The 24,735-nt window shown below is 40.9% G+C and overlaps 1 protein-coding gene across 5 annotated transcripts in view; it reads right to left on the bottom strand.

Moving 5' to 3' along the window:
• The window catches only part of HECW2 (HECT, C2 and WW domain containing E3 ubiquitin protein ligase 2), a 334,329-nt gene that overhangs the window by 129,518 nt on the left and 180,076 nt on the right, over positions 1 to 24,735 (bottom strand). For 3 of the 5 annotated variants that reach the window (XM_074364238.1, XM_074364239.1, XM_074364240.1), the window contains exon 3: positions 7,558 to 7,665. In XM_074364238.1, the coding sequence (XP_074220339.1) occupies positions 7,558 to 7,665 (108 nt within the window). Of the gene's footprint in view, positions 1 to 7,557; positions 7,666 to 21,301; positions 21,699 to 24,735 lie in introns of those variants that run through there. The other 2 variants (XM_074364241.1, XM_074364242.1) reach the window with 2 other exon arrangements.

Here is a 24,735-nt window from a genome sequence, read left to right as displayed (position 1 = left end):
GAGCTTGATAAAAAGCAATACAAATGCCAATTATTGTTTTTGGAAAGTAACTACGATTACCATGAAGCCAATATGTGACAAAGATAAAACCCAGAGTCACCGAAATTTCTCCATATACACAGCATCTGAGTCACTGAAGTTGCACCGTGAGGTGAACTTTTTCCTGAGCTGTCATTTAATACAGGCAATGATGTTGATGGGCAGGCCCCAGAGGAGAGCCCCAGTCTACAGGAGTGGAGGTCCTCTCTCAACTGAGTCACCTGGATTATTAAAGTGGGGCCCACTGGGCGCTGAGGAAGTTCATCTTCCACTAACTTTCCTGACTGCATAAAATGCTTCCTACAGAGTAACTGGTTTACTTATTTTAAGAGAAAGCTATAATGAATAAAGAAAAATCTTCTTTTGGAGTATTTAGGAATATTATATACAAAGATATTATATATCCTGTCAATGAAAAAATACTAAATCACAAAAAAAGGTCTATCATGGGGTAAAATATTGAGTCCATTACGTTTGTTACTCATGATGCAGAGATTCACAACGTGGTCGGCATCATCCAGCTAAAGATTTTTACCATGTCCAGGTCGAATACATGCCCAGAACTATGCCAGACAGTGCAAGGGCATCAAAGAAAGGTTTCTGGTCTGGCAGGTGTTTTATAAGGTGGCTGTTATGATGACAAAATACAGGAGACAAGCCCAGAAAACGCAGAGCGCCAGGTAAAAGTGTGGAGACCGTGGGGAAGGTTCGTGAGGGCACAGCAGAGTCAGGAAGGCCTCACGGAACAAAGAGATCAGGACTTAAACCTGCAGCTGAGAAAAATGGGGTTAGAGAGAGTCAGGAGTGAGGGGTGGCACACAGGGAAGCAGGAATGAGCATGCTGGCTTGAGGACCAGCAGGACCACTGCTGCAGGAATACCAGCTTTACTATGATTTCCCTGGGAACGCCGCATCAGTGACTTTTCCTGAGCACTGACATGGGTTTTAGTTATTATTGCAATTGTAATAGCTGTCTGGGTATGAGCCAACCCCACTGTCCCACTTGCTTTCCTCCAAGACCAACAGCATGTATTCCACAAGAACAAAGCTAAGCAACAAGCCAAGCTAGGAAGGAGGACTGAATTCTGCAGGCATGAGCTCATTACTATCACATTCTAAGTGCCGGGAACCAGCCGTCTGTGGATCTGCCCGCAGCTGTACCTCACAGATCAGATCAATGGCCAGTGAGTGAGCAGCTCATTCTTCAATAAAGAGAAATGCATTTACAGAAAACATCTTCCCCAAACTCCCTCTCAAGTTAGGATCCTGTCGCTTCTTTTTCTAAGCTTTTGTTAGTCAGCTAGGTAAGACACAATGAGACCTCAAAAAAGAGACTGATTATTTTTATCTGTAAAATGTTAATAGCCAGACCAGCTTGCTAGCTGAACTGTTTTGAGTATCATTTTGTTCCTTGCTAAAACGAAAATCTCCAACCTGAATGATAAATTAGAATCCCTGAAGCTATAAGATAAACTTATTCTGAATTGTGCAAAGCAGAGTTCATGGACACGATCACCAAAAACCGCAGAGCTGACAGCTCCACGATGCTTTAAGATTCGATGTAAAAAAAAAAAACCAGACAGAATCACAGACATAGAAAACAAACTTATGGTTACCAGGAGGGAAGAGGGTGGGGAGGGATAAATTGGGAGTTGAAGATTTGCAGATACAAGCTACTATATATAAAATAGATAAACAACAAGGTCCTACTATATAGCACAGGGAACTATATTCAATATCTTGTAATAACCTATAATGAAAAAGAATATGAAAAGGAATATATATATATATATATATATATATATATATATATATATATATATATATAAATGAATCACTATGATATATACCATTGTATATCGACAACATTGTAAATCGCCTATACTTCAATAAAAAAAAAAAAGAAAGAAAAGAAAATATCATAAAAGGAAAAAAAGATTCAGTGTGAAGCTAAGGGGACTTAGCTCACCAGTGCACAGGCTGGTCACCAGGGAGAAAAACCCAGTACCAGACAGAACTAGTTGTTTGTACCTGGACCGAAACTAGCCAGTTCCTTCAGCAGGACACTAGTGAAGACTTCTGCCCTCCCGCTAAAATATAGGACTATTCCATGCTGAGTGGGAGTTTTCATCTTCACATACTATTTAGTGTTTCAGGAGGTTACTCAAGATTTTGAAAAATGGTGCAACTAAGCGCCACCTCCTCTGAGGGAGAGAGAGGAGAGAGAGCAGCATTTTGATTGATGTCCTAGAGCCTTTTAGTTACGAGAAGAGGTAAGAATTCTGGGAAAAATACTCAAAGGGGTGGAAAAGGGAAGTTGGTCTTCATGCATCTGTGTTAGCTTTGCTTTTAACCTCTAACTGCAAGAGGAAAACAGAAAGCTATTCCTGAGACACAGATACAAGAACAGGTGAAAGCAAATGCAGGTGTGATGACAGAGCAACAGGTAAGGGAAGAGTCCACTGTCCACGAGGCTAGCCCTGCTCCCAGGCAAGAAAGACGGAGGATACAGACCAAGGGGCATTCTATCTGAGAACAGTTTCCACACAACCTGATGTGGCAACAAAATCCTACTGGCCTCAAATTATAGAGGGGGAACATATATAAATATTCCTTTGGATTATAAAAAGCAAGAGTATTTTCACCAAAAAAATCAACTTATAAAAACCACGTTGCCTCAGAGGGCAGCGAACCAGGAGAAGGGTGAGGACTCGCACAGTAGCCTGCGAGCACCTGCAGTCTGCTGGGTCGGTGTTCACCTGGGAAGGAAGAGTGCGTTGCCCGAGTGGCATCTTTTCTCGCCCAGGTCCCTTCTGAACAGCTGAAGCCAATCATTAATCAAGGAAGTATATTTTGACCCCTTCGATAATCTTTGGACACTTTTGTTTATAGAGTTACTAAAAGATTTAGTAGCCTCTATTTAAATGCTGACATAGAAGCCCTTTTATTTTTTTAATTTTACCTTACTAACTTCCATAAATACCAATGAAGATGTCCCCCAGGGCAACAGCATGCCAACTCCAAGTCCACATCAGATGGGAGGGTGACTGTTATCCAAAGATGGTACTTTGTACTTGGGGGGAGTGGAAGGTGGAAGGAATTTACACTTGTTCCTAAGGAAAAGGTTTCTGTAATTGTGTCATTCTGACATTGCATTTTTAAAGCAATCATTCTACCATCGGTTTAAAGGAAGAATATATTTCTGGGTTTGTACAGAATAAAATATTTCTAGAAAGATCACATGAAACTGGCAAAAGTGGTTGCCTTCAGGAAAGGGAAACTGGTGACTGGGGCATGAAGTTGGAGAGATATTTACCTGCACTTTTTGTGCCTTTTAAACATTATGCTCCTTTCAACTCTTTTCTATCCAAAATTATTTTTTATTTCTTATTTATTGAAGTGTAGTTGATTTACAATGTTTTGCTAGTTTCACGTGTACAGCAAAGGGATTCAGTTATGCATATATATGTATATTCCTTATTCAAAAATTACTTCTTAAAAACAATCTCAACTTAGCTACATAAACTCTAGGCATTGGTATAAGATTCTATTTCAAGCCCTCTCTGAAGAAGGGTTCTACTGGCCACTCCCTGCAAGAAGTGGTTTTGTTTCAAAAACTGAGATCTTTGAAACACCATCCATCACCTTAAATAGCTCTAAGAGTCACTTGGACAGTCATTAATAGCTTGCTCCTATTTAGAAAATCTGTGCTTTTCTCAGGTTTTAGAAGCTGAACATTTCGAACCATAAAGATGGATGGAATGGACATGCCCTTTTTCCTTTAATCATTTCTATTTCATTAAAAAAGTAATCTTTAAAAAGCCAAGCCAGCTGCAATTTATTCTAAAATGTGATTTTAACCACCACCTTTGTGCCTTTATTACATTCTTAATATTGTGATTCTTATGGATAAGCTCTTTTATTCAGAGGCTACAAATTGGGAAAGAGTAAACACACTCCAATTCTCATGGTTTTGAGGAAATTTACCCACATTTCCAGTCACGTGCTTACTCGTTTATGTTACGGCAGCTGTCTTCTCTTTCACAGGGACTAATGCAGCCTGAAAGGGCCAGGCCCTCCCCTGTTAAAGCTCAGAAAGACCATCTTGAAAATCAAAGACAGACAATATCACTGTAATACGGCAGAAGCTAACAGGATTAGAGAAGTAACTGGACCTGAAACATAAAATATGCCGGGAGAGAAAGAAAAGCACCAGATCTCTAAGGGGCAAAAGGCTCTTCTGATGTTGGTGGGAAGGGGCTTAGGAATGCAGAAGGTTAGAGCAGGGGCTCAGACAGTACAAATAAGAAGCTGAGGCCAACCCTTTCCCATCGCCCAATAAAAAGCCACCCACAAAGGTTCTGCTTTGGACAGGCCCTGCATCTGGGGAAGCACACTAATCTGAGGGCCAGAGACGAGGCTCTCACTTACACAAGCCACATGCATCTCTGGTGAGCAGTTTCCTCGTCCTGCCCGCTTCCCAGGGCTGAGACAGATTAGCTATGTGAAAGCACTACGTAGTTTATACAAACAGCAATGTCCTGTGATTATGGTTAATGATCACAAAGCAGTTCAGCACACAGCAATGAAGTGACTGTTTGTAAGCTCATTCACGGATCCAGGATTTAGTGAGTTCTTGAATAGTGCCTGGCACAAAGCTGGCACCCAACTAAATATCTCATGATGGCTGGGGGCCTAGATGGACAGATGAATAGAAGGAACGAAGGCAGGACAAAAAGCAGGTCTGAATGAATGAATGCTGTAGTCTGTGAAAAAACTGCATAGAATTAAATAGATATCCTAGCATGCCAAGACAACTTTTGAAACCTCCAACATTTTAAAACACACTGCACAGATGACCCATTCATCTTCTGTGAGCATGAGCTCATTTGAGGAATTCTGACAGTCTTACGACAAGTCAGTGCGGATGAAGCTGATCCTCCTCTCCAATGTCGAGGTAGGTCATTCACCCAAAATTAAACCTGTCTTTGTCCTTCAAATTCATTCCAGTAGGCCCTGAAATAATATAAGTCTGGGCCACCTGCCTCCTCTGAATGTTTATTCAGATAAATGAAAGCCATCTTTAGATTCAGAAATAGGTTAGACAGCACCCAAATCCAGGTTTGCACATGAACTTATGTCAATTTTCAGAGAATTTCACTTTGCTTGGACTTCTGATTAGCTAAAGATAAATTTTCTTTCTGAAGATGAAAGCAAAAGTTTTTAAATACCATAAGTTTTCAAGATTAGAGGTTGAAAATATAGAAGCTGTTTAACCATCCCCCACTCCCAGCTTTTTTCAAGTTCCACACCATCAGCTCCAGAGATTCAAGCAAAACCTCATTATGCTGGGATGTCCCCTTAGGTCTGCTCTAGCCAGACATGAGGTTAAAAAAAAAAACTTGATGTCTAAAAGACATGGACTACACTTCTAAGCACCGATATGAATACTACCTGAAGTTTTTACACTGAATGGATTTTGAAAGGATAGGGCTGTACATTGGGGAGGCCCCACTCTAACTTAGTCTAAAGCCAAGTCTTTCTGTAAATCCTACTCACTGTCTTGTACTTTAACTCATACAACTTTTCTCCATCCTTAAAAAATGCATTACTGAATATTCCCAGTTTTACAATCATGCTACACACTACCCCAATTTTGCGTGTGAAGAATTAAGGTGGAAACGCTACATTAGAGGAGAAAAGCAAAAGCATTCTCAATTCCTAGCTTCAATGTCAAGCCCATTTCTATTAACTAAGAGTGAGATGTAAAGAAAAACACCACGGGACAGCCAGAACACTATGAATCTCTAATTCATACTTCATGGAGAAAGACAACTATTCATGGCAATTGGTATGTTCTGTAAGTTTTTACACACAATGTTCCAAATTATAGCAGAGCGTGATACCGACTTCTTCCCAGATGTTCACATGTGCTCCATAAAATGAATCTGCACACTCCATCAAGAGGCAATCATTCCTAGCATTCTTCAGCATTTTGGAGAGAACAAGAAGGTTGTTTCGCCTTTTTTCCCTGAAGTTCAGTTGGCAATATTTCTTAGCAAGATCAGCCTCTTTAACTTTGGGATCTTTTCAAAGGAGGAATCACATTATACCCTGCTATCTCCCATTCCACTTTTACCATATTCTTTTGTTACTTATTTTTTTCATTACTTAGTAATGGCCGCTGGACCAACATTGGAAAGTAAAGAGAAGTAGAAATAGGCAATAAAAACAAATCACTCATAATCTTACCTCTCAGAAACAACCCTGTTCACACTTTGGCAAATCTCCTTGCAGACTTTTTCCTCTACGCTGTATTGGCTGGGATTATGCTGCATGGATCTGCTTCCCACCCACCTCCCTCACTTATTGTTACATCATGAGCATTTTCCCTTAAAAACTACATTCTATGTCAGGTTTAAAGAGAGAATCTAGCCAGAAATTGAACTATGAAAGAAAAAAAAAAAAAGACAGAGTTTAGGGGGCAGAAGCAGGGTTAGAGAAAGCTATGTAATGCTGACCTACCAGTAAGGATGGTCAAAGGAATTATCTGGTGTCTTTGTGACAATTCAAAATGATAGATGTTAATCTTTTAAAATGACTTTTTATATTACAGAGGTTTTACATGCTTCAAAAAAGACATGCTTACAGCAGGTTTTCACTCAACCAAATCACACTTTGCATTCTATGGTTTAATAATTGCCATTCATAAGTGCCACTATCCACTCTTTCCTCTCTCATATTAAATCTCTTGCATATAGAAAAGTTAGTTCTTACACATAGATAAACAGCTTAGAAAAATTTTAAAGAGCTAATTTTTTTCTGCATTAAAGAAAAATAAATTCTGTAAGCATAGAAGTTAACCTGGACCAACCAGTAGATCATTTATATATACAATACTATATATAAGTACTATATATATGCATTCATATTTATAAATAAATATAATATCAGATCAACTGGGTAATGGTTATATGCAGCCAATTTCTGATTCCTAGTAAACTGATCTCTATGGCAGTGTGCCCCAGACTATCTTATCTACATTTGTAAAGACCAGGACCCAAGTACAAAAGTTGTTCTGCTTCTGGGAAAAATGATAGTGAAGTATTCTAAAGGCAAATAAAATTCCTAAATTAACTGAAATCTTGAATTATTCTTTCTGCTCCCTGAAATTAATGTAGTAAATACTAATTACAAATGTAGGTACAAGGGTCTATAAAAATGTTTAAAGTACTAAAATAACCATACATAATTTATATACCATACATTAATCAGGTATATGTATTACAAACACACACACACACACACACACACACAGACACTTTTTGAAAAATATGTGAACATTCTCTAATGAGTATTTTCCAAAACAGTATATTTTTCAGCTTGGGGCTACATGGCATACAGTTTATAAATCAGAGCCCAAAACTTTTACAATAAAATCCAGAAAAGACTCCATAGATTTCAGCATATTTTTGCAAAGTTCAGTTACAAACTTATATTTCACATATAGTTACTTACGCTCCATGAAGTAGGGCCCAGGCTCAATTCTCCATACAATCTGTCCTTTCTGTGTTCCGGTCACACCCCTGTTTTTAGAATCCCAGAAGTTGGCTGGAGAATTCTCATCTGGAAAAACCAAAGAAACATTTTTTAGCTTAATTACAACTTCTTTGTCTTTCCTTAGCTCAAAGACTAGTACAAGTTCTAAAATAAATGGAAAAAAGGTAAAGGCGAAACTATGAATGAACACTATTGGTACTGACTACCTCCCCTCAGATTATACCCTGAAGTTCTATACTCGCATTTGTAGGTGAGAACTGGGGAGGAGGGTGGGAAGGTGGAAAGAAGATGGCATGTCCAGGCTTGGCCAGGTTGGTCAACGTTGCCAAGAAGCAAAACTGCAAAGAACAAAGGGTACCATAGTTCATCAACCAGTGATGAGATGACATAAAAGAAAGGGGTTGGGTGAGCTCCCGTCTATAAAATCCTTCATAAAAAGGAAAGGAAGAGCAAAGCTGGGAGAAGACAACAGAATCAAGATGGGGGGGAAAAAGGGGACATTAAGTGATGAAACTGAGTCAAGACATGGCACACGTTGGCCACGGACAGTGTTCAGGAGGCACCAACCAAGTCATCAGATCTGCTAGAACACCTTTCATAAAAGGTCAGCGGTGGCAGACCATGAGCCAATACAAGAAAAGGAAAAAGGAAGAGGGATAGAAAAGACAGACCCAAAGCATAGGCCTGAAAGCAGCCTCTTCCAAGCTCTCTGACCTCATGCACATAGAAAGTGGTGACATTTGGAGGGCACACTGGGGTGCATGAGAGAGACACTCACAACTTAAGATGACAGTAGGGATGCTCTGGGTGCCCCAGCCTCTGCCCCACCAACCTGCAGGTGGAAGGGATTCATGGTCTTTAACTTGCTCACATTGCACTAGTTTGAAGCTCTGTTTTAGGCCCCTGGGATCGGAAATCAAACTAAAAACATGAAAAAGAGACCATTCAGAGGTTTACAGGTACATAGAAATGTGGACAGTGACACTGGCTATTAAAGATGTACCTCATTTGCTTCCCCAAATCCCTTTCCCAAGAGGGAAGATTACGGACACACTTTAACTGAGGGCTGGCACTAAGCAGACAGGACAAAGTAAGAGATAAACACAAAAAAGAAAGATGGGGAAAAGGACCCAAGCCAGAGGGAACAGTCCTGAGAAGAAAAACCTTGCTTCTTATGAGCATAAAAGAAACCAAAAGTGGGCCAGGAGGGGTTGGATAACCTAGCTCTGAGGGATTTCCGTCTGTGGTTGTCCTTGGGGCCGCTGGTTTCATCACACTGAGAAGCCAAAGAAGTCTGGAGGAAGGATTCCTTCGTGCTATCTGGAATCAGCACAGAATTAAGTCAAAGATGCTTTATCATGACAGGCCAAGAAGCAGCCACTGCTGTTGTAAGAATAAAAAGGCATAACCTACTCTGGGTGTCACCTCCTCTCATAGACAAACAACACAAGGAAAACCACTCCATTCCATCACAGAAATACAACCACAAGCTTATATTAGGAAGGTGCTAAGGCAATGACCTGAAGCTAGATTTGAAAGATGTCATGTGGCTCCTCAGGGCAGATCCTGCTCACTGAGGAATCACTGAGATTCTTCCTCAGCGGGTGAACCCCAATTTTGTCCAAGGTAACAATGCATCCTATTAAAAAAATACTTGGCTTTCCAAAATCCCTTGCAGCTAAGGGTGGCATGTGGCCTAGTTCTGGCCAGTGAGATGCAGGTGGACGTCTCTGGGTGGGACTTCTGGGAAAGCTGTCATTTTTCTGATGGATTAAAGGACAGATTCAGTAATCCTGCTCTTCCCCCTCCACTCTTCTTAGAAAAGGCTAAGGATGGCAAAGAAAGAAGCCAGAAGCATCCATGATGATTTCTTGAGACCTGAGTGACTTTCAGTCTTCTTGCTACCTAGTTAAAATAAATTCCTATTTACTTAAGCCCCTGTGGTTGGGTTTCTGTTACTTGCAGCTGAGCACAATTCCTAACCTAACACATGTCATCCTAAAAATCACTCAGTGATTTAGACTCATTACGCCTAATGTGACCCAGAATGGCTGGGACTGCATCACTGCCACAGGTTAGACAACAGAGGTAGTTTCTTGCTTTCTAAGACATACTTTAACGAGCAGAGCTGCAGAGATGCTTGGATAAGCTCGAAGACTCTCATGTTGTCACAAGTAAATATATTTTACTAGCTGTTGGTCACCTGGAAGGCACAGAAAGCTGGACCTTCAGGGAATAGAACACAGGCACGGGGAATAGAAGGTGCCCAGCTGTTCAAAATGCTTTTTGGAAAAACACGGCTACACACACGGGAAATTTTCTGAAAATACTGTTGTGTCAGTTTCTTCTTGAAGCCTCAGGAAAGATGAGGCAGCATCAAGCCTTGTTTTAAGGTGCATGCATTAGGATCAAAATGACAAAAAGCAACAGTAAGAAAATTGTACTTGTTAAAATGTGACCACACTGTAAGAGGGTTTGCACTTCAGCTATAACTAAACTTTTCCTGCCCAAGCCATCAGTTAAGCCAAACCAAGGACACCTTTCTGACATCACAACCTTGGGAGGATGGAACTCAGAAGAGCAAAAATAGAAGGAGAGGGGTAACGGAATGAGAATTATCATGAGAGGACTTACGATACACCTTACATCACACAGAAATGATGCCTGAGGCTTGACACAACCCCTTACATGTTCCCTGGAGAACTTCTTCAGAGAACCAATGTCAGCATCTCCTATTCCAAGAAGGCCACTAATGACTTTCCTCTGCCAGTCACATTTGCTTAAAGGTAGAAATACTACATTGCGTGAATATTTTTCTTTACTCTCAGAAGTCGGAAATAAGGGAGAATGAGTTATGGGTGCTTCCTCTCCGGGCCCCTTACCAAGAAAGACACGTAGAAGTTAAGTGTTCAATTCATCCATCAACTCATGTGGGTTGGGATAAACCATCTATCTCTGACTCTCCTCTCATCAGCTCATAGGCAATGGAGACAACTCCATTTGGTTAAATTTATGATATTTAAAAAAAATAACCCCTTGGAGTAAAATGTTGAAATTATACTATGAGAATTCAGGCTGATATGGCACTCAAATGTCTCATATATGTGAGAAACGGGTCAGAATTAGGATGAGCAGGACCAAAGCAAAAGCTAAATGGGTCTCTTCGGATTAAAAAAAAAAAAAAAAAGTCCAAATGCCACAGCAAGAAGCGATCCTGTAAGCCTTCTTGTGGGAGGTCTCATTCCCCACCAAGCATCGTGTCTGTCACGCAGAAGTTACCCAAGTTGGTTAATATTCTGGTTATTCTAGATTGAAATGTTTCTCCGATGAGATTGTGTTTCCGATAATTCATTATCCCTGACAGATACTAGCACTCCTGCCATCGAGTGCAGCCACTCAACTGAAAATACAAAACCCCTGGAAATAAGCCAGTGTAGGAGCACAGAGTTCAAGTGATTCAGCTCCGGCTGGCCCGGCCCCCACCACTACCCAGCTCCCGCTGCTGCGAGCTCCAGAGCGCCGGCCAGCCTTGGCACCGCCATACTAAAGAGCACCTAGAACGGCTTAGCCCTTCTCTTCGTTTGAAGAGGACCAATTTTAACTGATCCTTCAAACTTCTCTCTTTAATTAGGTTAACACCTCCACTTAGGCTGCCGTCCGTTCTAGTCCAGCCCAAGAACGTCTTTCCAGTGACAGCACTTCTTTGCTCAGATCTGTTTTTCATGGACATCTGAGGGCAGAATATTTTTTCCCAGAATGTGTAAGTTGTTTTCCTTTACCCTCATTTAACATTTATATTAGGTGATTCAGTCTTCTTGAGATGCCCCCACTCCCAATAAGAAAAATAACAGTGTATACATAACATAGTATATCAAAGAAAGCGTTCTAAATTCCTTACAAGTATATTACAGATGTAATTGTAAATCTATTTCTTCCTTTAACTGAATAAAGGCTCTGATAGATCAAAGAGACATCATTGGTCTTTGAAGCTGAGTATCAATTGTTCCATTTGTACTTGGCAACTTCCCTTCCCCATTTCTCTTAACAACTATTCAAATCTGACCCAATGACCTCACATCCCCTATCTAACTTCCACCCTCTGGAACACGGTACCATGCATCTTACAGCATCAAAAACACGGAGGACTTCAGGCCCCATCTCCCTGGTCTCTCCATCTCCCTACTGCCGTCTTTTCTATGTCCATACCTACTTCTTGCCTTCTTGCCCAGGGTTCTACCGCCCATCATGGAGGTGCTCTTGACTCAATCCCTTCTATCAGTCACCTTCTCTCACCTTGACCTTTAGCTTCTTCCTCTCAACCTGGAAACACATCAGCTCCCATGAGTTATGCTTTCCTGCTTTTGCTCTTTGACCGTTGCCTTCCGTACCTCCTTTCCCATCCCCACTCTTATTTCCCTTCCTACTAGGATTAAAGGGTCTGTTTTCCAGTTACAGTGGAGTCTGTGTTCTAGGAGTTTATATTCTAGATACTTAGGTAACTTTCTAGCTGGAATATAATTACAAAAAGAAACACTGGAGATGTTTAATTCATGTACCTAAATACCTTCTTTAAACCTAATTTTGTTTGGTAGGGTTTATATAAAGCTTGTCCATTCATGTCTCATATATACACTTTGTTCTCTTATAAGTTTAGTTGGCTGTATGTTTCCTCTAAATAGAAAAACAAAGCACACATCAAAAAAGCCTTAAAATCCTTCTAATATAATTTTCATACCTCTCTGTTATGAACATTGTGGGAACATTATCAAAAAAACTTTTGAAAACTTTTACGCTTGCCTTATTTAAGCAATCCATGATTCTTTCCCAAAATGATCTCATATAGTGTTTTTTTTTTTGTTTTTTTTTTTTTTTAATTACAGTTGATCCTTGAACAATGGCAGAGGATGGGGGCACCACCTCTCCCTGTGGTCAAAAATCCACATATAACTTCAGTTGGCTCTCTGTATTTGTGATCTGGTCCCTCCTTAACTGCACGCAGTTCTGCATTTGTGGATTCGACCAACCATGGATTATGTATTACTGTTGCATTTACTGTTGGAAAAAATCCACATATAAGTGGACTCGAGCAGTTCAAACCCGTATTGTTTAAAGGTAACCTGTACCCTTTAGGGTTCTTCCAATTAATTCTGTTATCAATACAGGCATTACTTCTGTTACGGAGAAAAGGGTTTGGACCTAGGAAATAAAGGAGTAGGGATGTAAGATTACACCACGCAGAACAACTCTCTTCTATTAACTACAGAGTATAGTGGCTCAGAGGATCTTCTTAGATCTGGTTAATTAGGTGGGAAACAACTCTCTTTCCTTAATGAGAACCACATGATTTTACCTTGGGGTCTTAACCAAAATCTCTATATAAGCAGGTTTACTGGCATCTCCTGATCATTCAGTAGGTCACAGACCATCACTGGCTACCTTCCCCTTTAGCTAACTGGTCCTCCAGGGCAACTCCACTGCTCACAATGAGTCTCCTCGGGGCTCCTTCAGAATGCTGATTCCTGCGCTGCTCTTTCCAAGATTTTGATTCAGTAGGTCTGAGTCAGGACACAGGAATCTGAATTTTAGCAAGCACCCCAACCAGGTGATTCTGATAAAGGTGCTACAAACACCACACATGGAAAAAACCTGTTCCATGGTAATTTCCAGGGAAACAGAGCAATCACAGCGATGCTGTGGACCATGGACATCTCTTTGACTATTGTCCCTCCCATTTGTTAGCTTGTTCCTTCCTTTTTGCCTGCCTTCTTTCCTTCTTTCACTCTCCCTTCCACCCTCCCTCCCTTCTTTCTTTCCTTCCTTCCTTCATTTGAGTGGCACTTACTAACTGCTTACTATGAAAGTCAAGAACACCCATTTCCTGCCATAAGGAGCTGGTGGTGGAGTAGGAGAAGACTGGCACACAGGTATAACACAGTGTGAAAGCACTATGATCGAGGTGTGCATGCTTTATAAAGTGTTAAAGTAGAACTGGAAGAATGACTTACTCTCCCTGTGACCATGTATAATCTGACTCTGGAAGCATCTTCAGGAGATGCACGTGGAGATACCCTTTGGGAGGTCTACACATTTAAGCCAGTCGTTAAGGTCATCCATTCCTTTGCTTCACTATTCCCTAGACATACTGTTTTATCTCCCAGGGTTCATGCTTTGGTTCCATGAATAGTCATCAGAAAAAAACAAACAAGTGGCATACTTAGAGCTGAATTCAGGGGTAAAAGTTCCTGTAGTTGCCTGGGCCCCAAGACATTATCCTTTTCTTCCTTGGAAAAGCAGGATTAATTTTATTAACCTACAACACTGCTGTAAAGAATAATTTCAAAATAAATGAATTCTTTTTTAAATGTCACAAACCCCGAAAATAACATAAGTCTTTCATGCTCCAAATTCTTCCTTCTCCATAAAATTTTCATGCACAGATCAGTGTGAAAATAAGTTTTTTTTTCTGTACATGAGTTTTGGATTCCAGAAATGTCCCATGAATAGAATTTAAGGTAATAAAAGAATATATAGGCGCCATGACTAGACATATCAAACAGATCCAAATATAATTTGGATTTGGAAAAGTTTCTATGTCTATTTTAATATTTCCCAAACCTCCGTACAGTACTGGAGATAAAATAGGAACCAAAAAAAAGTATTCAAAGTCCTCACTCTTCTAACAGTCAACCCAGGGTTGTTAGAAAAAAAAGATGAGAAATTTTGTGAAAGAGATGCCATGTGACAGACTGCCAGAAATGAAAAATGATGCTTACAAGTTTTCTTTTGCGTTAAAGTAATTCCACCCTCCATTTTCTCGAAAAATGGCATAAACATCTAAATTGATTTTAAATTATCTTTTGGATACAAACTGAATATAACTGCATCCTGAGATTGGATCATAAAGGGGCCTGGCTTTATTCAGTTTACACTCAGAAATTTGAAGTCTTGTCTGGGATTTAGGATTTGGAGAGCAATACTAAGCTAAAATTTAATCAAAATGATCGTTTTAGGGCAAAAAACACACCTTCCCAGGGGTTGCTTGACTGTTAAAACTTTGTAAATTTACCGGCATGTACTAGGTGAGTTACGAAATCCCACAGCAGTGCAATAAGAAAACTCTTGACGGTGACCGAGATGTGAACCATGCTGCAGGGGAGGGGTGACTCTTTACCACCAACTGTACTAAACAGCACCAATTGTAAGTGCTGTGAGAATTCATTAACAAAGTTCCTCATGAATTTGGGAACATGGCATTGGTTTTTCTGAGAAGAGCCACTGGCGAGTCATCCAGGTCTGATTCTGGGGATGTTTGCACTGGAAGGCAAGTGCCTCACTGGCTGGAAGGGAGCACTAGCGGGGAGTGGCGTGGGGCGCACATGCTGATTCAGTACACCCCCAGGAATGAGAGAGAAGTTTATCGTTGTCTCCTCTACAAGAGGCCTCACCGGGGGTCAGGGGAGCCCAATTTGAAGAATGTTCAATGTAGATCCATGCCGGGCAACATAACTTACAGCCAAATCCTCCCCACATCCCTGAGGGGTCTCCTGAGCATGCAGACCTCCAGACAAGCTGGGCAGAGGCAGGAGGCTCTGCTAAGCCACTTCCCATATAAAACACCTGATCCGAAACGAGTCCACTGAACACTCATTTTGACAAGGGGGGAACCACCAACAGTCCAGCGAGAAGAAACCGCAGGACTCATTTCAGCAAGAAACCTTCCAAGAGTTTCAGTCTGATATGATTTATGGAAGAATTCATCTTAAACACAGGTAATGTTTACATATTGAAATGTGTCTCACCTCCTGTTCAGTAGGTCCCTGTTTCTGTCAGAGGAAAATTCCAAGTCTTTCTGGAGGTTAATAGTGCCCTACTAGATCTGAGGGCCCCCTTCCCACTCCACCCTCCAAATTACAGCTCTCACCTCATCTTCCCCTACCGTCACCCCCTCCCTCCTTGCTCCACTCCAGACGCGCTGGATTCCTGGATATTGAAGGGGGTCAGAAGAGGCCCTGCCAAAATACACCACTTTCTGCTGAAAGCAATTAGCTCTCTGCCCTCCCCCTTTACATCTAAAAGCAGGACATAAATTTCCATCTGTAAAGGCATCTCCATCTCCCATATCAGAAGAGTAAGATGACTCTTAATCACCACTCTTATCAGTGGAGAAGGACCAACTTCAGTCTGCATGACAAACCTTACTAAATAACCCTTATCTTCCATTAGTTTCCCCATATATTTACCTTCCCACAATTTATCACCCCTAGAAGCCAACCCCCATTTTCCTTTCTCTATTTGCTTCTCCACAATTTATTGCCCTTTATTAAAATGACATATAAGCCCCCTGAATTTAACCACTTCTTTGGGTCTTTATTTTGTTTCCATGAAGGCTTCCATGCAGGTAGAAATTAAAATTTTAACATCAGATAAAATGTGTATGCCTTTTCTCCTATTAATCTGTCTTCTGTCAGTCTGATTTGCAGGTCCAGTAGCCAAATCTAAGAGAATAGAGGAAAGTTTGTGGGGTTTTTTTCCCTCCTCAACAATGTCCTCAAAGGTATGATCAGTATTCTTCCTCAGGGTCTATTTATCTGAAACATTCCCCCATATATCCTCTCCTTTGACTTTTTTTTTTTTTTTTTTGGCTTGCATACCACCTTCTCAAAGAAATCCACCTTCACCACCCCCTTTAAAATGACCTTGACAGCCTCCAGCAATCTTGGACTACCTCAGTCTGCCCAATTTCTTTCCCACAACCCTACCACCATCTAACATACTATATAACATCTGTACATTTCTTGTATATTGTCTGTCTTTCTCTCTAGAATATAAACTCCACGAGGTCAAACACTTTTGTCTATTCTGTTCACTGATGTATCTCCAGTGACTAGAACAATATTTGTTCAGATTTGGCTCAGTGCAAGGTCTTGATATCTTCTTTCAATTATGATAAAACAGCATTACCTGAATATCAGTATTGTATTGTTAAAGTACACAAAAGAGGAATGAAATTCTCACCAAGGAGTGCAGAAAGCTTTAAAGAGATTGCTGTCTTGTTCAAAATAGAGGGAAGCAAGGACAAGACTGCAAATGCCATGGTAAGCTTTATTAGACTATCTGAAAAAGATCAATTTATTTAGAATCTCAATTTTTATAACTAGAATTTCCAATTAACTTAATTCAATCACAGTGCTATGCTGAGCTGACATTCAACTTTGTTTATATCTTACAGTCTATCCCCAGTGCACAAAAAAATGGCTTAGCTTACCTAAGATCACATGATCAGCTTCTGGTAAAGGTCTCTGAAACATCTTAAACAAGTTTTTCCCTGACAAAGACTTTCAGAGTATTTCTAAATTAAGATTGATTTTTTCCCCAACTGAATGTTTTCCTATATACAATATAGGAAACTCAAATTCTTTGATAATACCTCAAATGGAAAAATTATTAAAAGCTTACTTATGCCAAACAGACAATCTATATTTTATTTGGCTATTATAAAAATTTATGATAAGTATCATTGTGAAAACAGAATATGCAATTTGTAATAGTTGTAGCTAACTTCATTTTAAAAATATCAGCAGGAATTAGGCGCTCTTTGTAAAATTTGAGGCTTAAAAATTTCTGAAGTCTCTTTGAAGCACACATTGCTGTCAGTACGTACGTTTCCCCATCATCATTTGCATGGCTTCATTTGCTCTAGCAATTACACTTTTACAGTGAGAATGTGAGCCCAAGCTCTGTTAAAAGGTCAAGGACGACCAGCACTTGGTAGGTAGCTTGGTAAACACCTTAGCACAAGATCCAAGATTAGGCCCTTTGGGAATATTCTATAACAATGACACTGAAATGCCTCAATCCCCTTCCTTGTACCAAAGCTGACAGTTTAGAAAAAGGCTTCCCATTGCTAAAGAACTTTCATGAGACGGAGTACATAAATGATCTTTTTCTAAAGGTCCATAATTTGGGGCAAGATGATGACAGGCTAACAAGAGTTAGAAGGAATACTTTAAGATCTAAAATCAGAAAGGAAACAATTATAGAAGTGATGGGGGAAATGAAATTTATTGAATACTAATTCAACAAACATTTATTGAGCATCCACTCTCTGCCAGGCAATATTCTAAGTGAGAGGGATTCAAGGGGAATAGGGGAGTCAAAGTCCCTGTCCTGGTGGAGATTTTGGTCCAGTGGGGAAAGCAATGAATAATCAGATGCAGAATAACATTTAGGTCAGGAAGTGTAGTAGATATAATGTAATGTCAGGTAGCGGTGACATAGCGCGAAGAAAGCCAGGGAGCGGAGAGGGGAGAGAGGGTGGTGTGGGAGTACTATTTTATGCAGGTTGATGCCAGAAATATCTGAACAGGACCTTGAATAGAGTGTTTTGTATAAGGAGACTTGGGGAAAGGCAACAAACAAAAAAGCAAGGACCCTGAAAGAGGACAAGCCCACCATGTTCCCAGGAACAACAAAGTGACGCAGAGGGAACAACGAACGAGGCAGAGAGCGGGAGCAGATGAGATCAGGGAGACAGGCAGAGCCAGCCTGTAGATGGCAGTGATGATAATAAGCATGACAGAGCTCACTATGCACCAGGCACCGCTCTACTGTTTTGTCTTTATTAACTCATTGCAACCTCTGACAACCCTTTGAGGTGCTATTATTCGATTTTTAATGATGGGGAAACTAAGGCACAGAGAAGTGAAGGTATGTGCTCCAAATCCCAAAATAAGCATGTGCTACAGAGTGAACCCGGGCTGCATTGCTCCAGAAGCCACGCTTCTCGACACTACATGACACCATCTATCACAGTGAAGAGTGAGGATAATGGAAAGTCACTGGAGAATTTAAAGCAGGGAAGGGACATGATCTGCATTTAAAAAAAAAATCATCTGGCTGCAGTGTGCAGAGCAGACTGCACAAGGACAGAGGGGACGGTTCACGGGGATGATTCATGCCCAGACCCCGCACCAGCCTTGGAGCCATCACCTAAACATGCCCCTCCTCCCATCTCCATCTTTCCTGTGCAGAGAGAGCTATAAATATCCACTCTTAGTGCAAAAGGCTATGAACCGACTCCAGATTCTTCAGTCCAACAAGCCCGTGAATGACTCATCCACCTCTAAGCTCTCTCCAAGCCCAGCCACCATCCTGTGATATCCCTCTCTAAGTCCACTGTGCTCTTCCCTTCCCCCTCGTTATTCAGACAACTTCTGAAAGTCCAACTTTCACACACTCAACCTTATTCAGCCAAAACGGAAAGCTCTGATGCTCCATCACTTAATAACTCAATAAAACCCTTAATGCAACATACTTAATACATCACTGGCAGTAAGTCCACATGGACCCTCTATTCACCAATAAAAGTATGCTTTTGTTTTTCCATACGTATCATTTATTACAGGTGCAATGAAAGTAATATACTGCTCGATAATAATGTTGCCAGGATATGGCTGCTAGATAATCCCAGAAAATTAGGAAACAGCAAACTTGAGTTGAAATTCTATGTTTCCCATTTACTGAATGGATGACCTTGGGCAAGTCTTAAAACTTCAGGGACTCTATTTCTTTATCCTATAAAAATGATACCAGCACGCCTAACTCAGAAAGCTGTGAGGAATACACGAGTACAGCATGGGAGACTGGCACATGCTAGGAGCTACATGTGTAGGTTTTTAAAACTTGTCAATCCACTTCATCCTTTTTAAAGAGAGCTATGTCTTTTTTTAACACTCAAAAGCACAGTTCTTCAACTTCTTTCCTTAGTTTTAACTTTTAAAATGTTTCCTTTAAATACATTATTTTATTCAGATTTTTCATAATATAAAAACAGACACATAAATTAAAACAAAAGCATGATTATTTTTATGTTTTGGGGGACTCTGCTTTCTTTAGCAACGGATGCCAAATGATCAGGCAACGAAAGTGCAGGTTGTACACACAGTGATAGTACCTTAAGCCATTACCTGTGTAGCACATTCTCCCACACAGAGTATCTGAATACTGCCCAGTTCGTGGACGGAAGGTCACTCAAAGCTGACGATTCTGTCAATGAGCTTTAAGCCTGGCTTAATCAAGAGTCAGGCAGAGGCGCCCTCATATCCCTACACAGTAAATCCGAGGCTTTGAATACAGTCTCGACTTGGGGATCTCTGTCACAGCACTGTGTGTATAAAAAGGTGCCAGGAATGACAGTTTTGCCTCCATGTCCTCCTTTCTTTCTGCTAATTATTTTTTTAAGTACCATGCATACACTAAGCTCTCACTCATATTAAATATCATAGATAATCCCTTCTAACACTAAGTGAAATTTAAAAGCAACCTCTAGGTCCTTCAGGATGTTACTTTGCATGTGACAACTGAAGATTCTGAGAAATGTACAACCATTATAAACTATAATGTTTAGCACAAAAGCATCCTTTGGTTCAGGGTAAATTACTCCTTTGATCTCAGTGAGCGCATATAATCAGATCTGGAAACTGTAAGAGCTTAACTTTATTTAAAGATGGAGGTTACTCATTAAAGTGAACCAGATACTTGTTGGAGCTAACCCAAACTCAGTCTGAAAATATTAATTAGAAATATGTGGGAGCAGTATTTTTTGCAACAGTTATTGCTATTGATCCTTAAGAATAATTTTGCAGAAGTGTCTACTCCCTGTGGGTCCTTTCCCAAATGGCTTGATCAGAAGACAGATAACTTTCCCAGAGATTAGACTGCTCACCTGTGTACTTTTTATTAAACTGAGCAGGTATCAATGTTTTTCCATGAGGATGCTACTCGCATTCTGAACGATAATTTTTTGTAAGGGTCTGTCCAGTTCATTACAGGAATGGTTAAGCATCTCTGGCTCTCAAGCACTAAATGCCAATAACATCCGACATGACAATAAAAAGTAACACCCCCACCACCCACCCTTGAGAACTATTTTAGGAATACAGCCAAAAACTAAAAATTTTCATTTAAAAATACTAATTTGTAAAAAAATTATAATAGAACCTAAATTTTGCCCTGCATTCATCCCAGTTTTAAACAATTAATTAAAGCAGATTAGAAGCTCTATAGAAAACTGAGCCAGTTTTGCCACAGTTGCCACAAGGAAATCTTAAAAAAAAAAAATGGTTTTATTCTCAAGTTCAAGTTTTGTTGTAGGGTTGTTGTTAAATCATCAGTCTTTAGCATGTGAATGTCTATGAATACCTGTCCATACAAACGTTCCATTACAAATAAATCTGTTGTAACATCTCAGTCCCTGAGAGAAGAGTTTTTAAATCCATTAAAAACATCATTATTCCAGAGGCTGATGACCTGTCATGAAATCTATTTGGACTCAATCTAATGTCATTTTCAAAAGCATTCTTGTATGTAGAACCCATACTTAACATCACAGTAAAATAATTCATCTAAAACCAGTGGGACTTTAGAAATTCACAGTAAGGGGATTGCATATTTGCTTATGTATTTATTTACAGAAGTTTTACATGCTTTCATAGCAGCACTGATCTCCTATGTTGAGCTGTCAAAGACTAAATGTGATAAATGCACTGCATAATTTGTTAATAATTGTCCCTAACCAAGCAGGGAGGGGACAATATTAAGAATTTTCAAAGAGAAAGGCGGAGAGAACTATAAATCCCAAACAGCTGGACACGGAAATCAGATGACAGTGGAATTCATTTCACAGAACCTTCTAACGCCTTACCTCATAAAATCCCAGACAGTCCCTCTCTGCCTTTGCCAGGGTGGGATCCATCATTTCAAATCAGACTTAGGAAGCAGCACGAAGAAACACTTCATCCTCCTTAAAACCACGTACCTGGCCTACCCGCTTGGCAGTTTCATTCGTGGCAGTGGCCAGAACAAACCAAAGAGGATCTGGAGTCCTAACACAGCCTGGAGGGCTCTGGGGGTCCACTCCAGACACTCCTGGTGCTCACCCCTCCCCCCAACGTCCTAGAAATGAAGCACGGAGTGGGATTTGAGCAGTTCTCTACCAGGAGACTCCTGTCCAGCTAAGAACAACGCTGAGAGCCACTCCTGCCTTTCATCAAGACTTATCACTGCTCAGGCATCCCAAGCGAAAAAACATCATGTGTCAGTGTCCCTGAGGCTGAGGCAGTTGTGGCCACACCCCTGTAAAGAGCACAGGATGCAATCGCCCCATCCTCCCCTCAGCTTCCTTCCTTTGCTTTTCCATGGGAGAATTCCAAAGAATGAGTTATGTGTACACACACACACACACACACACACACGCATACAGAGTGGGCTGATGTCAACAAGCTGACTGTTCTCCCAGAAAGGGGAGCTTTCTGTTTGATTTACTCAGAATAGAGTGGCCACTATCCGAGAACTCTAATTTACCGTTACCATTAATCAGATAGAGCCTTCATTTCAGTTACTGAAATAGGCTTACAGGAGCCTAGCCAATTCAGAATGGAGTTTGTGGATTTGTGTTTTCAGACTGTAAAAAAAAATGACTAAAACCTTTTCATCCATCATATAGCTTTAATGAAAAGCCCAAAATGTGGTTATCAATCTAGAAATTATTTTCAGACCTAACTTTTAATGCAAAAATGGATGCAGTCATCAATCCAGCTGGAGCTTGCTCTTGTCTTATTCTGTGAAGTGGCTGGGATGGGGGGATCTCCAGTTCAGATGCATTGTTCTTCAGTGGGGAAAGGGACCTCAGAAAGCTGTTGGCTACCTAGGGCAGTGGTTGCAATTTTTAGTGCTGGGTGAATGGGTGAGTGCAATCAAAGGCTGCAAGACCATCTCTTTCCAGCAAAAGTTCCAGGAAAGCAAGATGACATGTCCTCAGTTGTCATGTGCATTTGCTGTGAAGTGGGGCAGGCTGGATTTAAGCTCCACACTGTATTTGGTGGCTGAAACTTCCTCTCCACCATACCCCAACCCAGACATAGTTTTGCCATGAAGCTTCAAGGGACCATAGAACTTTGGACTGATTCTGGAATAGACTGGGTGAACACAGCAAAGCTGGCCCTCCAGAATCACCATCACCCTGTCCAGTCCTCTTCTGAACATGCAAACCCAGCTGAGTCTTAGGACAAATCACTGTGGGCTCCTGGGCGTGTCCTAGCAAACAATAATAATAGTAAGCATTTACAGAATGCCCACCATGTACCAGGAATACGTAGTAAATGCTTTAAAAATAGTCTCTAATAAATGCCACTGTGCTCTAAGGCTGAGGTCAATAGTGTTATAGGATCTGTGTTACAGATGAGGAAACTGAGGCTCAGAGCAGAAGTGATAACAACCAGGATTAAAGTCAGATCTGAATACACCCAAGCCCAAGCTCTTTTACAATACACTGCCTTCCACAAATAACACTGTTAAAACGCCAGTGACCTCACTAATTCGTAAGCCCACAGCAGCGTCAGTCACCATTAAGAGATTAGAACAAATAAACTAGAGAGAAGGAATTTATTTCCTATTATCGGCATCAAAGATGGCTACCGCCTACAAACAGAATTCTCAACAATGTCAGCATCTCTGTATTCATCCCTGTCTAAGAAAGTGTATAATCATGAACTCTCACCTGCTTTCTAGTTATGGACCAACAGATTCTCCTTGGGGTTGGAGAGAGGCTCACGCACTGTGCTCTTTCTGCTGGGACTCTTACTGCCCTCACTCCCAGGTCCCTGGATTCCGCCTGGTGCTCCCACCACTCTGGCCTCCACGCCAGGATTCTTTGCCTTCCAAATATTGCAACATTTGCCAGATATGCCACATTAGCTCTAGGTGCCGGCCCCCCATGTGTCACTGACAGTCACGTGTGACACACAGGTTATTTTCCTACATAAAGGAAATCTGCTTCCCCACAGCACAAGCCTTTGTCACCCTGGACTAGATTTCCAAGCTGTTCAAGAAAGAAACTTACAGAGTAGAGCAAGGGAGAGCAGACAAACATTGCTTAGCCTTAATGCCATCACATACACATATCGTGTCATTGGGATGCTGTTTTTTTAATTAATTTTCATTGACGTGTAGTTGATTTTCAATGTTGTGTTAGTTTCAGGTGTGCAGCAAAGTGATTCAGTTATACACATACATACATATCTATTCTTTTGCAGATTCTTTTCCATTGGATGAACCTAGAGGTTATCACATTAGGTGAAGTGAGTCAGATGGGGGTGCTATTTCTTAAACACCCGTAGTTCAGCCAGTACCTCTTCAATCAACGACTGTATTGAGAAGGTGCATCTAAAGGAGCAGCACGCTATCAGGCCTGGAAATTTACACATGCAATTCCTTCCTCTGCACCACACCTGTGTGTGAAGAAAGCACCTGCCAAAAATCAACAGCAACAAATAAAATGGGGAAGCACATTAATGCCAATTCTGCACCCAGGCCACACATTAGCGTTTTGCCTTCCTATGCTGTCGCAGGGTGCTAGGTGCTGGGAGACGTTTGTGAATAAGACAAACACAGCCCCTGCTCTTTCTCACAGAGCTTCTATTTCAGAGAGAGAGGAAAAACACTAGATAACAAATATAAAGTGAATTCTTTAGTTACTATTATGATACATACTACAAAGGAAAAAGGCTCTTGCCAGAAAACAAGAGCAAGGTCCCTCAAGGAGTCAGTGAGTGAACTCAGCTCTGAAGGGTGACTAGCAATTGGGTAGGGAAGGGAGGGAAGAGGAGAGAGCGAACATTCCAGATAGAAGAGCCGTGCAGAGGCCCTGGGCGGGGGAAGAAGCATGGCCCTTTCAAAGGCTGAAGGAAGACCAGTGTGACTAGAGCACAAAGGGTGAGGGAAAGATGGGGCCAGGAAGGAGAACAGGCTAGAAATTGTAAGCATCACTGCACAGGGAGAGAAAGGGAAACTTAAGAATAAGGGGATGGAAACTGTCCGTTTCCCCATCTCCTTAAGATCTCTTTCCGAAAGCCCAACTGATTATCACAGTTCTCAACATTCCAAGATGCTGATCAACAAGGATGCTTGTGGGTGGAACTGTGATTTGTGGCTACTGAATGAATTCATGATATAAATTAAAGACACCACTTAACTAAAGTAGCTTATTCCCAAAGGCTCTCAGAATATTTTGTAAGAGTAAAGCAGAGAAGAGCAAACATACAATTCTTAGATTACATACAACTGACAATGGGAAAATCC

The sequence above is a fragment of the Camelus bactrianus genome, chromosome 5 (assembly GCF_048773025.1).
Source record: "Camelus bactrianus isolate YW-2024 breed Bactrian camel chromosome 5, ASM4877302v1, whole genome shotgun sequence".
NCBI classification, from domain to species: domain Eukaryota; kingdom Metazoa; phylum Chordata; class Mammalia; order Artiodactyla; family Camelidae; genus Camelus; species Camelus bactrianus.
The sequence above is the reverse complement of the archived record's forward strand: the minus strand, read 5'-3'. Positions and strand labels throughout refer to the sequence as shown.